Source organism: Pleurodeles waltl, chromosome 6 (genome assembly GCF_031143425.1).
Source record: "Pleurodeles waltl isolate 20211129_DDA chromosome 6, aPleWal1.hap1.20221129, whole genome shotgun sequence".
Lineage (NCBI taxonomy): Eukaryota > Metazoa > Chordata > Amphibia > Caudata > Salamandridae > Pleurodeles > Pleurodeles waltl.
Window position 1 is genome coordinate 1,595,435,179 of NC_090445.1, and position 16,279 is coordinate 1,595,451,457.

At 47.9% G+C, this 16,279-nt stretch overlaps 1 protein-coding gene across 3 annotated transcripts in view; it reads right to left on the reverse strand.

The window, feature by feature from the left end:
* Positions 1–16,279, reverse strand: part of TRAF2 (TNF receptor associated factor 2) — a 429,606-nt gene that overhangs the window by 89,804 nt on the left and 323,523 nt on the right. For all 3 annotated transcript variants that reach the window (XM_069241424.1, XM_069241427.1, XM_069241425.1), the window contains one exon: positions 16,027–16,204. In XM_069241424.1, coding sequence (XP_069097525.1) covers positions 16,027–16,204 — 178 coding nt within the window. The remainder of the gene's footprint in view (positions 1–16,026; positions 16,205–16,279) is intronic.

The following is a 16,279-nucleotide window of genomic DNA, read 5'->3' on the forward strand; positions in this document are numbered from 1 at the left end:
CGGGCGTGGGTAGTCAGAGTAGGTGGGACGCTGAGCGATGTGGGCCACCAGGAGTCATCCTAGGCTGAAATAGAGTTTCCGAAGATGAACTCGGTCTTGTCTGAGTTGAGCTTGAGGCAGCTTTCCCTCACCCAGGCGGCAATGGCTTTCATTCCAGTGTGGGAGTTCCTCTTGGCTTTGTCCGGGTCTTCAGTGAGGGATATGATGAGTTGTGTGTCATCGGCGTATGGCACGATGTTCATTCCGTGGCCTCTGACAATGGCTGCAAGCGGGGATTTGTAGATGTTGAAGAGCGTTGGGTTCAGGGAGGATCCCTGAGGAACTCCACAGCTGACTTCTGTTGGTTTGGATATGAAGGGTGGGAGTCTGACTCTGTGTTCTTCCGGTGAGGATGGAGTGAATCCATTGCAAGGCTTTTCCGCGGATTCCTACTTCGTGGAGTCTGGTGCATAAGGTGCTGTGGGAGACCTGTCAAAGACTGCTGAGAGGTCGAGGAGTATGAGTGCTGCAGTGTGGCCATGGTCAAGGAGTTTGCGGATATCATCGGTGGCTGTAAGATTAGCTATTGCCATGCTGTGGTTGCTGCGGATGCCAGACTGTGAGGTATCCAGAGAGTTATCTTCGAGGAATTGACACAGCTGTGAGTTTATGGCTTTTTCCAGGACTTTGGCCAAGTAGGGTAGTAGCGAGATGGGCCACTTTAGCTCTGATGGGTCGGCTGTGGGTCTCTTCAGGAAAGGGCGGACTTGGACATGTTTCTAATCATCGGGGAAGATGGAAGTTCAGTGTCTTGCGGAGTTCAGGGGCGATGGATGCATTGGCTCTGGGCTCTGTTGTAGATGTGGTGAGAACAGGGGTCTGTGGGAGCTCCGGAGTGAATGCTGTTCATGATGATTTTAGTGTCTTCTGTGGTGAGAGTGGACCAGCTGTGGACAGTTTGGGTGGGTTGTGGGGGGCTTGGTCGCTCGTAGGTTCTGATGCTGGGCGGGTTCTGCGGGAGGAAGCGGTCATAGATGTCCTTAATCTTGCGGTGGAAGAAGGTGGCCAGAAAGAAATAATACTGTGTAAGGTGAATTGACAGAAAGAGCCCAAAGCTCGCTCACACACCTAACCGAAGTTATGGTAATGAGAACGGACAACTGTGCAGCTCAAAAGGAGTGCACATCAAAAATGTGCTCAAAGAGGGTGCACAACCAAAAGGTGAGAACTATGTTTAAGTCTTACTTTGACATCACAAAGAGTTTTTTTTAAACACATACTGCAAACCTTTCAAAAATCTCACCACAAGTGATTTAAGCAAAGAAGGCTGAATAGGCAACCACAAGGAAGCCGAAATAGCAGACAAGTAGCCCATAACAGTGCCTGAAGCAAGTCTTTGCTGGGCGAGGGAAAAAACAAACACAAAAACTTCAGACAACTTGGCTTGTCAGTTTGTGTCATGCTGCACCAAGCCACTAATCTGTTGCAACAACTGGCGTATACCGATTTTATAGAGGGACTCCTCGCTGCAAAAATGACATCAACAATCTCAGAAGGAAGTATAAAAGACGACAACTGTGGTTGTTCTATCTCCAGCCATGGAGATGCAAACTGTAAATTGTACAGGCCCAGTTTCAGGTCCCTGCCTTGCTACTGCAATAGAAGATCCTCACAAAGCGGCAGCTTGATTGGAGGGCAGATGCTCATCCCAAGGAATTCTGGGTGCCCCACGCTCTGGGTACCATACGCTCCTGGCCCAATACAGTGCCACTAGGATGACTTGGACACAGTAGTTCCTGATCTTCTATAGAACTTGGGGCAGGAGAGGCAGAAAAGAGATGCCATACAGGAGTCCTGAGCTTCAGTCTAGAGGAAGGTATCTTTGAAAGAGCTGTCTTGTAAACTCCAACCAACAACAGTGCTGACACTGCATTCTCAGCAGTGGCAAAAAGATCGAGCATGGGTTCTCCCCTGTAGTGAAAGGCCCCCTGTGCCACCTCCAGGTGCAAACTTCTATTTGTGATTCACTAAGTGCTGAATGCGGGGATCCACCCTGCCAGTTTAAGATCCTACCACGTGGTTTATTATCAGAGATATACCTTACCGCTCAAGGCACTTCTGGAGGCGCAGAGTCTCCACACACACACACACACACACACACACACACACAGTCCAAAACCTCACCACGCTGTGCTTATTACAGTAGCACATGGCGTGGTGTTGTCTGTTAGCACCTGCAGTAGCCTTCCCTTGATGGTGGGTAGCAAGGCCTTCAACCCTTATGCATTTCTCTCAACTCTAACAAACTGATGTTGAGAAGAGTCTGTGTCGCAGAACAGCGACCTCTGCTATCCATCTCTTCCACATGCACTCCCAGTATTGATGCATCAATAACAATAACCACCGCCAGCTCTAGGTGGGGTAAGAAGATGGGTTAGTCACCTTCCTAATTGAGGTTCAGGAGCCACTACTACAAGTTTTTTGCAGTCTCCTCTGACATCTGGATACAATCCAACAAATTCCCATGATGCAGTGCCCACCGGGTTTAAGATCCCAATGCAGAGCCTGCATGTGCCATCTAGCAAGTTTGGCCCGCACGATGTAGGAGACCAACAATCCTAGCAACCTCAGAATCATCCACACCTAAATCCAGGAAAGTAGCTGAAACATTGGACTGGACTTGCTCCGGGGGAAAGGTACGAAACTATACTGCATCCAGATTAGCTGAAATGATCAGTAGTGTTTGCTAAGGAGTCAGGTGTGACTACCACACGTTGACAGTGAACTCTAACGAAGTCAGGAGAATCGCTATTGTCTAGAGACGGCTGATGACTACCTGGGCTGAATACGCCTTCAGCAGCCAGACAACAGGCTAAGGTAAGATGGATACCTCTGACCTCCAAAGGTGTGCTGCAACCCCCACCTTCACATTGGTGAACACCAAAGGGGCACTTTGAGGCCAAAAGAGAGCACTGAGAACTGAAAATGCTCCTACCCCATTGTGAACTGCAGGTAAGTTCTGTGGACCTGTTGGATGAGGATATGGAAATAAGTTTGGTACAAGTCAAAAATCCCCATCCAGTCTCTGGGGTCTTAGTTATATAGCGGTTTCAAACAGAAACTGCCTCTTTTTCAAGATGGAAACTACGCAGTCAAACAGAAAGCATCATCCATACAAAAGAGAGCCAAATATCACCCAACTCAAAGTACAATGCATTTGTTTGTATGTAGGTTCATACCGTATAAATCCACATAAACAGAGGTTGGGTCACTTCTCTGTGGTACGTTTCATCTACACCTATTATAAAATCGTTTGGTAACACGAGGGAACAATAGATGTGTGACCTGGATCTTTTCCACCAAGTGCTCATAGCACATACATATGGACAGAGGTTGTTCCTCCTGAAGTAGCTGAGGGGCCCAAAGTGTAAGGCAACATTCAAATAGGAACCAAAAGGGTTTGCTACCTTTGGGACAGCTCCCCCTAAACTGACGTACAACAACTTGCATAAGCTGATCTATAATGGTCCCAGTCCCATCTTCATCAACACAGGAGTATGTTCCTCAGTGACCTTGCCGAACTCCAGCTCTGAAAGCACAGGAGCTCACTATATCAAAGTTCTTTAAACAGGTGATGGAGGCCTTGTGAGGGTGAGCCATTACTAACTGCCTGCCATATTTCATACATTACTTGCATCCATTCTCTTAAGGTTGTGTGAACAGGAGGGAGGTAAAAGTTACTTACCTTTGGTAACGATATATCAGGTAGAGACATATTCTAGTTGCAGATTCCTTACCTTAGAATTTTCCCCCAGGCGTCAGACTGGAACCGAAGATTTTTTCTTCGAGGGATACCCTTGCGTGTCGGTTGGTGGCGTTAGTCGACTCCGCGGGTGTCGTTGGTGTTGTAGTCGCTGTGATGATGTTGGAAGTAGTACATAGATGCCGGCTCAGAGCAGTGACGTCAGTTTTTCATGACTTTCCACACCAAAATGCAGAGCCGCAAAGAATACTGAAATTGGTGCGCCAGAGCGAAGGACCTGAATGGGGAAGCCCTGTCCCTAGAAATCAGTTCGCAAGCGGGGAGGATGGGTGTGTCAGTAAGGAACCTGCAACTAGAATATGTCTCTACCAGATATATCGTTGCCAAAGGTAAGTAACTTGTACATCTGATAGAGACTTCTAGCTGCAGATTCCTTACCTTAGAATAGATACCCAGGCAATGCCATCCTCGGAGGTGGGCTGCGAACCAAGATCATACTAGAAAGTCCTGCAGAACCGAACAACCAAAGTGGCTGTCTCTACGGACCTGACTGTTCAGGCAGTAATGTTTAGTAAACGTGTGCAGGGATGACCATGTTGCTGCCTGGCAGATATCCAGGACAGGAACTCCATGTGCTAATGCTGTGGAAGCAGCAGTTGCTCTGGTGGAATGAGGGCGCAAGCCCTCAGGGTGTTGCTTGTTTGCCAAAGCGTAGAAGTACCCATCGTGAGATGGTACGTTTTTGCACCGCCTTCCCTTTCTTCGCACCGACATAGCCATCAAATAGTTGATTGTCCACCCGGAACTCTTTAGTACAATTGAAAGAGAACACCAATGCTCGTTTTGGATCCAGGCGGTGGAGTCTCTCCTCTCATGAAAAGGATGTGGAGGTGCTGAAAAAGTAGGCAAAGTGATGGACTGGCCTACATGAAAAAGTGTAACTACTTTGGGAAGGAAGGAAGCCTTAGTGCGTAACACCACTTTGTCAGGGTGCACAGACAAAAATCAGGGCTTAGAAGATAGAGCCTGAAGCTCACTCACTCTGTGAGCAGAAGTGATGGCAATAAGAAAAACTGTTTTGAAAGTAAGGAGCCGTAAAGGGACAATAGTGCATTGGCTCAAAGGGAGTACACATCAAGACAAGTAAGGACAAGATTGAGGTCCCACTGAGGCATGATAAACAGAGTGGGAGGAAAGAAATGGGTGAGGCCCTTAAGATATCTACTAGCAATAGGAGACTTAAAGAGTGAAGGCTGATCAGGCAACCTAAGAGAGGTTGAGATAGCTGGTAAATAAGCCCTTAAGGATGCCCAAAGCAGAGCCCTGCTGGGACAAACAAAGAATGAACAAAAAATCTCATAAAGAGGAGCATAGAGGGAATCAACAGATTTGTTGTTACACCATGCCACAAATGTATGACAATGACAGGCGTATAATGTTTTGGTGGAGGGACGCCTGGCTGGCAAGATTACATCACAGACTTCGGGGGGAAGGTCAAAAGCTGCCAACTGCCTCAGCTCAATTTCTACGCATGAAGGCCGAGACTGGACAGGTTCAGGTGGAGAACCATCCCCTGCTGCTGCGACACAAGATCCTCCAGAAGGGGCAGCCTGAATGGAGGGTGGGTGGCAAGGCTCAATAGCTCTGGATTCCATAATCTCTGTGCCCAGTCCGGAGCCACGAAGATTACTTGAGCCCGGTCGTTCTTGATCTTCTTGAGAACTCTGGACAGAAGTGGTATAGGCGGAAAGCCGCAAAGGAGGCAGGAGTTCCAGTTGAGACAAAAAGCGTCTCTGAGCAAGTGCCGTCTTGGAAACTCCAACGTGCAAAACCGTTGACATTGCGCGTTCTCTGCAAAGGCGAACAGATCTAACCAAGGCTCTCCCCACTGCTGAGTGAGACCTTGCACCACCTCAGGATGGAGACACCATTTGTGATCGGCTATGCATCAACAACTGAGTTTATCTGCTCTGGCATTCAGAGAGCCCGCCAGATGTTGAACCACTAGGGTGATGTCCTCATGTGCCAGCCAAGTCCAGAGGCAGAGCACCTCTTGACAAAGGGTCCAGGACCCTACTCCGCCCTGTTTGTTGCAGTACCACATGGTGGTAGTGTTGTCAATGAACACTTGCACTCCTTTGCCTTTGGGAGAGGGAAGAAATGCTTTCAACGCAAGCCTAATTGCCCGGAGGTCCAGAAGATTGATATGGAGCCCAGACTCTGCCAGAGACCAAAGGCATCTGATCTCCGTCTCTCCCATTTGGTTGCCCCATCCCAGAAGTGACGTGTCTGTCACTATGGATAGATCTGGTTGGGGAAGGGAGAGGGATCTGCCGTTGACCCAATGCAAAATCAAAAGCCACCACTGCAGGTCTTTCGCAGTCCCCTCCGAGATCTGGACCATGTTAGAGAGATTTCCCTGATGCTGCGCCCACTGGAACTTCAAGTCTCACTGCAGAGCCTGCTTATGGCATCTGGCATGTGTCTCACTAGTAGGATGAAGGAGGCCATTAGGCCCAGCAGCCTCAGAGCCAGTCTTACCAAAACTCAAGATAGAGGATGAAAAATCGCAATCATAGCCTGAATATCTTGGACTTGCTTTTCGGGAGGACAGGCCTGAAACTGCACTGTGTCCAGAACAGCTCTGAAGAAAAGGGAGTGTTTGAGAGGAAGTCAGGTGTGACTTCGGCACGTTTATAGTGAACCCCAGTGTGTGCAGGAGGTTCACCGTAGTCTGAAGGTAAGAGATGACTTTCTGGGGTGAGTCCTCCTTCAACAGCTAGTCGTCGAGGTAGGGGAAGACTGAAACCCCACCCCTGCACAGATGAGCTGCAAAAACCGCCATCGCTTTAGTGAACACCGAGGGAAGCTGGTAAGGCCAAAGGGAAGCATGGTAAATTGAAAGTGCTCGTGACCAACCATGAATCGTAGGTAACATCTGTGGGCAGGCAGGATTGGAACATGGAAATAAGCATCCTGCAAGTCCAACGCTACCATCCAATCTCTTGGATCCAAGGCAGACAGGACCTAAGCCAGGGTGAGCATTTTGAATTTCTCCTTCTTGAGGAAGAAGGTCTAGGATAGGACGTAAGCCCTTGTCTTTTTTTGGGCACCAGAAAGTAGCTGGAATAACAACCACGACCTACTTCTGGCGCAGGGACTCTCTATGGCTCCCTTGGCCAAGAGAGCCGTGACTTCCTGGCAGAGAAGTGCCAAATGATCCTCCGGTAAACGGCTGAATGATGGAGGCATGGCTGGTGGGGCAGATTCGAAGGGCATGGAGTAGCCCTTTCGAACGATCTCAAAACCCACCTGTCCGTAGTGATGGAATCCCAGTGGGGCAGGTGAATGGCAAATTCTACTGCCACTAGACCAGAGTGAGGGGATGGACTAGGAGGGTTTGGAGGATGCAGCAGGGGAGTCGGTGGACTGGGCAGGCCTTTGGTTCCCTGTCCTACTACTACGTGGGATTCCGCGTCCCCAGCCACGCAGCAGCTGAACAGCATGGGTGGCACGGTGGCTGGGAAAGGGACGCGACAGCGAGCCCCTTCAGTGGGCACGAAAGGGGGCGAAAGGCGGACTGTTGGGGACGATGGGCAGTGGAAAGGCAGAGGGACCAAGCCGTAGCCCGGAAGTCCTTGAACCTCTCAAGAGCAGAGTCCGCCTTGTCTCCAAAGAGACGGGAGCCATCGAAAGGCATGTCCATAAGAGTCTTTTGACATCCCCTGAGAAACCAGATGTGCGTAACCAGGTGTGGCACCTCAAGCCCACCGTCATCACAACCGTTCTACCTAGAAAGTCGGTCGTGTCCAGCCCAAATCTGATAGTGAACTTTGCTGCGCCTCTCCCATCGGTGGCAGCTTGGTAGATGATAGCACCGGCCTCCTCTGGTATCTGCGGCAGAACTTGCACGAATGAGGGGACGGAATAATAGAGTTGGGGGGCTGCAGCAGGGGGTCGGGTGGACTGGGCAGACCTCTGATTCCCTGTCCTACGACCATGTGGGATTCCGTGTCCCCGGCCATGTAGTGGCTGAACAGCATGGGTGGCACGGTGGCTGGGAAAGGGACACGACAGGGAGCCCCCTCCTGTGCCACAAAAGGGGGCGAAAGGCAGACTTTTGGGGACAATGGGCAGTGGAAAGGCCGAGGGACTGAGCGGTAGACCAGGAGTCCTTGAACCTCTCAAGAGAAGAGTCCGCCTTGTCTCCAAAGAGACGGGAGCCATCAAGGGGCATGTCCATAACAGTCTGTTGGACATCCCGGGAGAAACCAGATGTACGTAACCAGGCGTGGTGCCTCAAGGCCACCATTGTCGCAACCGATCTACCTAGAGAGTCGGTCGTGTCCAGCCCACATCTGATATTGAACTTTGCCGCGTCTTTCCCATCGGTGACAGCTTGGGAGACAATAGCACGGGCCGCCTCCTGTATCTGCAGCAGAACCTGCTCGACTGTATCCCACAGAGAGTGAGTATAAGGGCCAAAAGGAATGCAGTATTCACTGACGCAGGGTGAGACTGGAGAAAGAAAACATCTTCTTCCCAAATTGTTCCTGCCTTTTTGAATCCCTATCCGGTATGTGGAAGGGAACGCGCCTGAGGAGGAGGATGCTTGGATGACAAGGCTCTCAGGCGTGGGGTGTTGGGACAGGAATTTAGGGTTGTTCGGGGCAGGCAGATGGAGGCGTGCAATAGTCCTTTTCATAGGAGCCTGTGGTGGGTCTGGACCAAATACCCAAAAGGACATTGGTGGGGCTTCATTGAATGGAGGAAGAGGCTTAGATGTGGAAGCCCCTGGTTGAACCACCTCCATCAGGAGGTTAGACCAGACCTGAACAGTAGGCAGCTCAAGGCCGAGGACCTCAGCCACCCTACTGACCATCATGGAATAAGTTGCTCCCTCCGCCATAGCTACGGTTGGAGGAGACAGCATGCCAGCGTCTGGGGAGGTATCCAGACCACTGGCCTCGCCAAACTCCTGTGCCCAGTCCAAGTCAGGGTCATCCTGGTATTCATAAGGGTCCAGAGACCCCTCCAATCCTTCCCAAAGTTCGAACCCATAAGAATAAGGGTCAGAATCCATCCTGGGATGAATAGGCCCCATCAAAGAAGGAGGCAGCATCGGCCGACACCGGTCCGACTCAAAGTCATCAGGGATAGGGTCGACGTCGATGGTGGGCACCACCGACGTCGGGAGCGTTGACAATCGAACCGGCGCCGGGGAACGTCTCGATGGTAAAACAGGCACAGATCAGAGAGCACATCCAGAGGGGACTTTGGTGGCCGGAGCCCCCGGCGTGGAACCTGAAGGCCCCCCAAACCGAACTCCTTGGACCCGAAGGCGATGGAGCGGGGTCAGGATGCCCAAAAATGAGGTACATGGCCTCATAAAACTCCTTTAATTGGGCAGGGGCCACCTCGGCTCCCGGAAACTCAGGGAGCTGCAGAGCGGACCCAGAAGCAGGCTCCGAAGACGGAGGCCTCGAGCGTAAACGATCCTCCCACATTCCATCAGCCAAGCGACTGGGTGAAGTTGAAGGATGACGGGATCTCTTCGACTTCTTCTTACCTTGCCCGAAGACTCCGAAGAAGACGAGTGGTGGTGGCTCTGCGACCGGCCTCGAGACCTTCCCCTCGAGCAAGACCAGGACCTATCCAAGTTGAGCACCGCACCGCCATAGGCTTGAGGGACCGCTCCCTCAAGGCCTTTGGGTGCATGGTCCGTCACTCGGAGCATGGCTTCGGGTCGTTGTCACGCTCTAGGCACCACAAACAGACCCAATGCCGATCCATCACTGACATCATGCGGTGACATGCCTTGCACGGTTTGAAACCAGTCTTCGGGGACATCCCTCGACGCACCAAAAACTCACAAAAAGCCAACAACAGAGTTGAAGTTGGTCAAAAACTGACCAAGGGTAGCCCTCTCCGGATCAGCGCGTGGGGCGGAAAGAAAATAACTGACCTCACTGCGCTGAGGCGGCATCTATGTACTACTCCAGACATCATCACGGTGACAACGATGCCCACGGAGTCGACCAACGCCACCTACCAACGCACCAGGGTATTGTTCGAAGAACAAATCTCCAGATCCAGTCTGACGTCTGGGGGGAAAAGTCTAAGTTAAGGAAGCTGCAACTAGAAGTCTCTCTCAGATATATCGTTCCCACTTTCTGTAGACAATCGAAAAAGCTGTTCAAGGAAGGAAGGACAGGAAGAAAACAGCATGGTAAAGAGTTAAAAATAAGAAGTGGCTTGTGACCTTTGCATTATTTTTAATTTCACCAATAAACCTTTTTAAATATGATAGCCATACTAAATTACAATATTGTAAAAATAATGTAATAGAGACTGATACAGTGAAAACAATACCGTCTGGTACCACTTTCCTGCATCTTTTAATGCTGCATGTTGTACTCTCTTGTGCAGCATTCCACATTCATTCTTTGCGCATGTATATGCACACAGATGGCCTTATAATGCCTTGTATGGTGCAGGCCTGCCAATTTCAATGAACCTTCAAGTCTCGGTGTAAGATAACTGAAAAGTGTTACATACCTTCGGTACTGATATTTCTGGTGGATACATAATCTTCCTACAGATTTTTCAGTTTATGAATACTCCTTCCAGGCTGGTTTAGAAAACGTTTACCCCAGAAATGACCCTTCTGCACTACCAAGTGCTCAAACCATGTATCCGCCTCCAGTCATAATGCCAAAATGGTATATTAGGGGCCAACCACAGTGCTGGCATCAGTTCCTAATATTCATTCCATGCCACATCAGGGAGAGCAGAATCGAGCCAAGAAAGCAATGACAAAACAAATGAAGCACATAACATGTTTGCATTCCTTGAGATCTTATTACGTAGAACATTAAATCATCAAGGATGAGGGAGGGTGGTGAGAAATATGCAAGAAAATAATGTATCCACCTGAGAAATAACTATATAATTGCTACCAAAGTGAAGTAACTTTTTTCATCTGACGGATAAATCTTCCTGAAGCTTACTCACTTTGTGAATGAATACAAAAGGGAGGGTATTTCTTAACTGCGTCATTGCAGATCTTGATACATAGGATGACCCAACAAAAAATGCTCCATTTATTCACTGCACTCTATGTTTTAGCTCCAGTAAAAAATAAGGCACTCACCCTTCTGCTCTTGCATGCAAGAGTTCTAATACAACACCGCAGACATAAAATGTTTCTTCTCCTTGGATGGATGTGGAGGAAGGAAGTACGATGAGAGATTAATAAAATGTGCCACCTGAAATGCAAAAACCTCCTTAGATGAAAAGGATGGGCAAGTGCAAAGGAGCAACTGTGAAGGGTGGACAAACTGAAATGATCTGAAGATCTCCGACTCTGCGAGCAGAGGTAATCATCACTAAAGAATCGTTTTTTGTGAGTTTTTAGAGTTGTGAGTCGAAGCAGGAAGCTGTGCATCAGCTCCAACTGAAATGACACCCAGAAATTAAAAACAATACTATAACAGGAGTGAAAAGGGGGCGGTAAGGCAGATCTTTAAAAAAACATTCAATTAGGGGCGGTCTTACGAAGGAAGGTTGATCAGGCAGACACAAAGCAGGCAGACTGCAAGATAGCCATGAGCTGTAGCCACCGCCAGGCCCTTCTCAGTAAGGGAAACCGCATATTCGAAGATGTCAGAAAGATGTGCTTTATAGGGTTTGATTCCTTCTGAATTCCACCACAAAACGGTACTCAGGAACTCAATACAGTGGCTTGCATAGATGGATTTATTAGCAGGCTTCCTGGCTGCCAAAATCACAACTGTAACAGTGACATCATCGGAAAGGCATAAGGACTTTAAATGGCACCATTTAAGCTCCACACAGTATTTAGGGCTTGGGGTGAGGTACCTGACCATTATGCTGAGTGAGGAGGCCTGCTGTGCAAAGGAGGGAGAAGGGGCAGCGGAATGGTGAGTGAAAACAAATCAGCATACCTGATCATCCTTAGCCAGTCTGGGGTGATCAGAATAAGTTGTGCTCCACACTACTGCACCTTCTGCAGTATTTTCAGTATTTTCGACAGAAGCAGGATCAGCGGAGACACCTGAATCTGGGGCATCTCACAGGGAACAATGCAAAGGGAAGGGTACGCCACTAAACTGAGGACACTGCCTGTCCTGGACATGGTGAAGAGATCCATGAATGGAAATCCCCATCTGTGAAGAAGACTACTGGTGTAGCTCCAACTCATGCTCCCCCCAGTAAGAGGCAACAGAGCATTCACTATGACATTGAGGGACCCTACTAGATAAACTGCTACTAGAAAGATCCCCTGTCTTCTACAGATGAATTGCTCAGTAACATATGAACCATAATCCTACACCACCCTATCTGCTGACATACTGGATGATGATTGTGTTGTCTGACAGAATTAGGACATATCCTGTGAGGTGGAACAGAGAGTGGTCTTCAAGGAAAGATGCACAGCCCATAGATTCAGCACATTATGTGCGAACACTGCTCTGACAGGCCCTATGCAGTCATGGTGCCAGGTGAGCACCCCAGTGCAATGAGAGGCATCCTTGACCGAAGTCTGCAGGGTTCTGAATAGACAACCTATCATATGGTTGGAAGGGTTCAGATTCTGTTGCATCAAGCCACAAGACTTCACTGAAGTTGCAGCCTCTGACTCCACAGGAGGGCTCTCATCTGCCATCTAGAATGAGGCACCAACAGATGCACATGGGCATGAGACTCAACAGGTGAAAGACATACAAACCAGGATCTGAGCTTGGGGAAGACTTAGCAGAATCATCACTCATATCCATGACCTTCTGAGGAAGAGGGAACGCTTCCATGAGGGTTGTGTCGAGCAACAATAAATGTCGGGCACTATGTTGGAGAAAGACAGACTTCTGGATGTTTGAGGGTAAAGCCTCAGGGTACACCCAAAGAATTTCTCCTTTATTCGTTAGGCACCCTAGGAATAGTTAGAAAATTAGAACCTGGAATTTTTTTGAAAACATTGTATTTTTTAAATGTATTTGTATTCATTTTTCATATAAATGTTTTAAAGTTTCTGCGGCGACCATATTTTGATAGCAAAACAAAGTGCAACCAGGACAGTTCCAGTCATTTTATAGAACTGCAATAACAACTTAACACATAACAAACAATCTAAACCAATTCATGTGGCAAGCATTTTCACTTTCATTTTTTTTTGTCCTTTCCAGAACTCCCGATCCCCCAACTAAGACACCTCATAACCAGAGTAACATTAATATCGATTTGGGGACTATTATCACATGTTAAAAACAATGTTTAATCCATCTACTAAGACTTTGCCTACATATTATATTTCAGCTTATCTAGTGCCGAAATGTGTTATGGGAATTCTCCAGGGCTAGGGGGATCCCTGTGTAATCTGCATTAATTCTCATACAAAAAAGTAGAGGCATGAGACTCTCATATCTGTGTTGGTATGAGAATAGATTACCTTCACTAGGGGTTTGTCTCAATGCTTCAACATGGAGGGAAGGGCGGCACTTCCCTATAGTCACACACTAGTCAGCGGTAAAGTTTCCCTTTGTTACCTGTTCTGTCTCTTACTGGCATCAAGCAGAAGGAAACACCAATGATGAAGCATGCCACAAAGAATCGTGGGTGAGGTGTTTTCTCTTAATATCTTTGGATATTTGTGAGGTACCAGGAAACCATTAAGTGAATAGCTGGAGAGGAATCCTCACAACTATTGCTATAGTTAGGGAGGACATGCGTAGGTATAGTTTTTCATCTCTTTCTCTCTCTCCATGGCATGCAAAACCAGTGTCAGTCTAAACAGCGGAACTGCAACCTGAACAGTTTTGGACTCCACTGTGAGCCTCAAGTTGCACCTGTAGGCACAAGGAATACTAATATAGGTGCCCTGAAGATCCAGGAAACACCAACCAAATCTCCTGAGTTTAAGGGCAACAAGATCTGGCTTAGGGACAATATACTGAATTTGACCTGTTGGATGAACAGGTTCAAAAGATGGACATCCAAGCTAGGCCTCATACCGCCATCCTTTTTGGAAACCAAGTACAAGTAAAAACATAAGTAGTTAAACCAGTGCCTCTCTTTCCTGGAGGCAATACTTCTATGGCCTCTTTTTACTGCAAGGCAAGGACTATAGCCTCCAGGAGTTCGGCAACAGCCAACAAACTCTGAAGGTAGGGGGCTGATCTTGCAGAGAGGACAGAAGGAAAACATTATAGCCCCAGCAGATCAGCTGGCTCACCAAGTGGTCTTTCATGAATACTCTCCAATGAGTGATAAAATGACAGACCAACCTCTCTACTGGAAGGCGATGTTTTGAGGGGTTGGGAAGTCATATGGGCTTGGAGGTGACACAGCCTGCAGAAGACGGTGGTGATTAGATCTGATGCTGCTGCTGGTGATACCTCCAAGGACCAATCACTACCTTAAAAGAGTGATATATTTTTATGCAGTATGAACAGGCTACTGTTTCTGGAACATCACAGTCCTAGAATAATGACAGCACTTTTGATACGGGTAATGAAATTGCCTTGCAATGAAGGCCAGGTCTAGTGTCCAATCCACAGTCCTGCTGCTCTTGAAATGTTTCAAAGAGGAGTCTGCTGTTTCTTTGAATAGCCACTCCTCATTAAAGGACATGTGTATTCTCATAGCCTGGACCTGTCCCGAAAATCTAATAGTATGCATCCAAGCACATTAATGCAGAGTGACAGCCACACCAGAGTCCAAGCAACAGTGCCCATGGCTTCAAATCCTACTTTAGGATCTGTTTTGGTACACCTAAGCTATCACTCAGCACAGCTGAAAAAACATATATTTTGCCAGTTCCTATAAAATCTGGACATATTGGCCTAAAAGATAGCTGGCTGTAGCTGAAAATAGAGTCAGAGGCAAACACATTGCAAGCCAAGGTGTCAAGAGTGTGTAGGGCTCCAGGAGAGAGTATCAAAGCAGGTAAACCCTTGAGCCCCATTTAGGAGCTCACAATACGGTACATTCCTAGACATGTATACCTGTATGGAGTTTAAATCTACCAGTCACTGTCTTTGAAAGGGGGTGCACAGTAAAACCAACCACGTTTTTATGTGTAATGCCCGAGGACGCACTCACACTCTGAGGTTGGTGATGGCCATCTCCTTATGCAAGAAAGAATCTATACCGGTTCCGTGTAAATGAGATGGCGGGTGCCTTCTTTCTGAAGCAAGTCAAACAATTTCAGCAGAATGAAGGCATACTTGAGGGAGGACAACACCATTTTTTCCTTTTTAATTTTTTTCCTATTTTAGACTTAATTTCAAAGTTAAAAAATAAAATAAAAATAGAGATGTACATGGTTGCATGTTAGAATTCTGTAGTTAGAAATATCATTTGCAGAAATATTGTGCCCTATTTATTCAATCACACAAATATCAGCCTATTGGGTGCAGATTTTCTATTATTAACTGCAACAGGGCAACACTTTTGTAAAAGATATTTAGGACACAATATTTATGTCAGACTATGGCCCTCATTATGAGTGTGGCGGTGGCGGTCGGACCGCCGCCAAAGTGGCGTTCTGACCTCCACATTACGACTGTGGCGAAAGTGCCACGGTCGGACCGCCTGCACCACCACTTTTAAGCCAGCTGACGGCCTGGCAGTGCCAGCAGTCTTAATCCACCAGGCTGGGGATTACGACCCCCCGTGTATGCCAGCTTTTGCATAGCGGTTCCATGCCCATGCAAAGGCAGGCGGAGATGGGCCCCTGCACTCCCCATGCACTTGGCATGGGCAGTGCAGGGGCCCCCAGGGACAGCCCTGTCACACTTTTCCCTCCCTGAATTACAGACGGTGAGAAGCAAGACGGGTACTGTTGCACCACAAAATTGCCACTGGCTCGATTACGAGCCAGCATCAACGTTGTGGTGAGTTTCCCGCTGGAAAACTCGTAATAGGGCCAGCGGGCGGAAAACTAGAGTGGCGGGCAGCCTCTGCCACTCACCAAACTCATAATGAGGCCCTATATCCTCACCACATCATTCTGACACCACGCTTTACTACAAAAATCATAGATAAAGTTAGACATTGTTCAACTGTTTTTCCACTCACAGCATATTTAAAACCTTGCCAGCTTGCACGCTTATTGTGTCACCAATTCAAAATGTCTGACAGGAAATGTTTTATAAACAAAGTATTTCCATACCACACATTAGAAAACAAGAATGTGCTTTAAAACAAAACCTTTAAAATCCTGAACATTTACATGAAAACTATCCAAAATTTAAAATGCTTACCTGGAGAAAACATGGCAGGAGAACGGCCTGCTATAGCCTCCTGTCGCTTCCTGGCAAATTCTGTAATTTTCCAGATAAAAATGCCATCATATGTGGAGGCTTCTGCTTCAATTACTCGCTGCTCCATTTCAGTCAGGGCAAGATCTTTCAGACCTATGCTTCTTTCCAGCTGACGCACCTGCGTGAGGAATAATTACAGTACAGCTCATGGTGCCATGCCTTAAGAAGCAAGAGAGTGAATGAGTACTTCTTC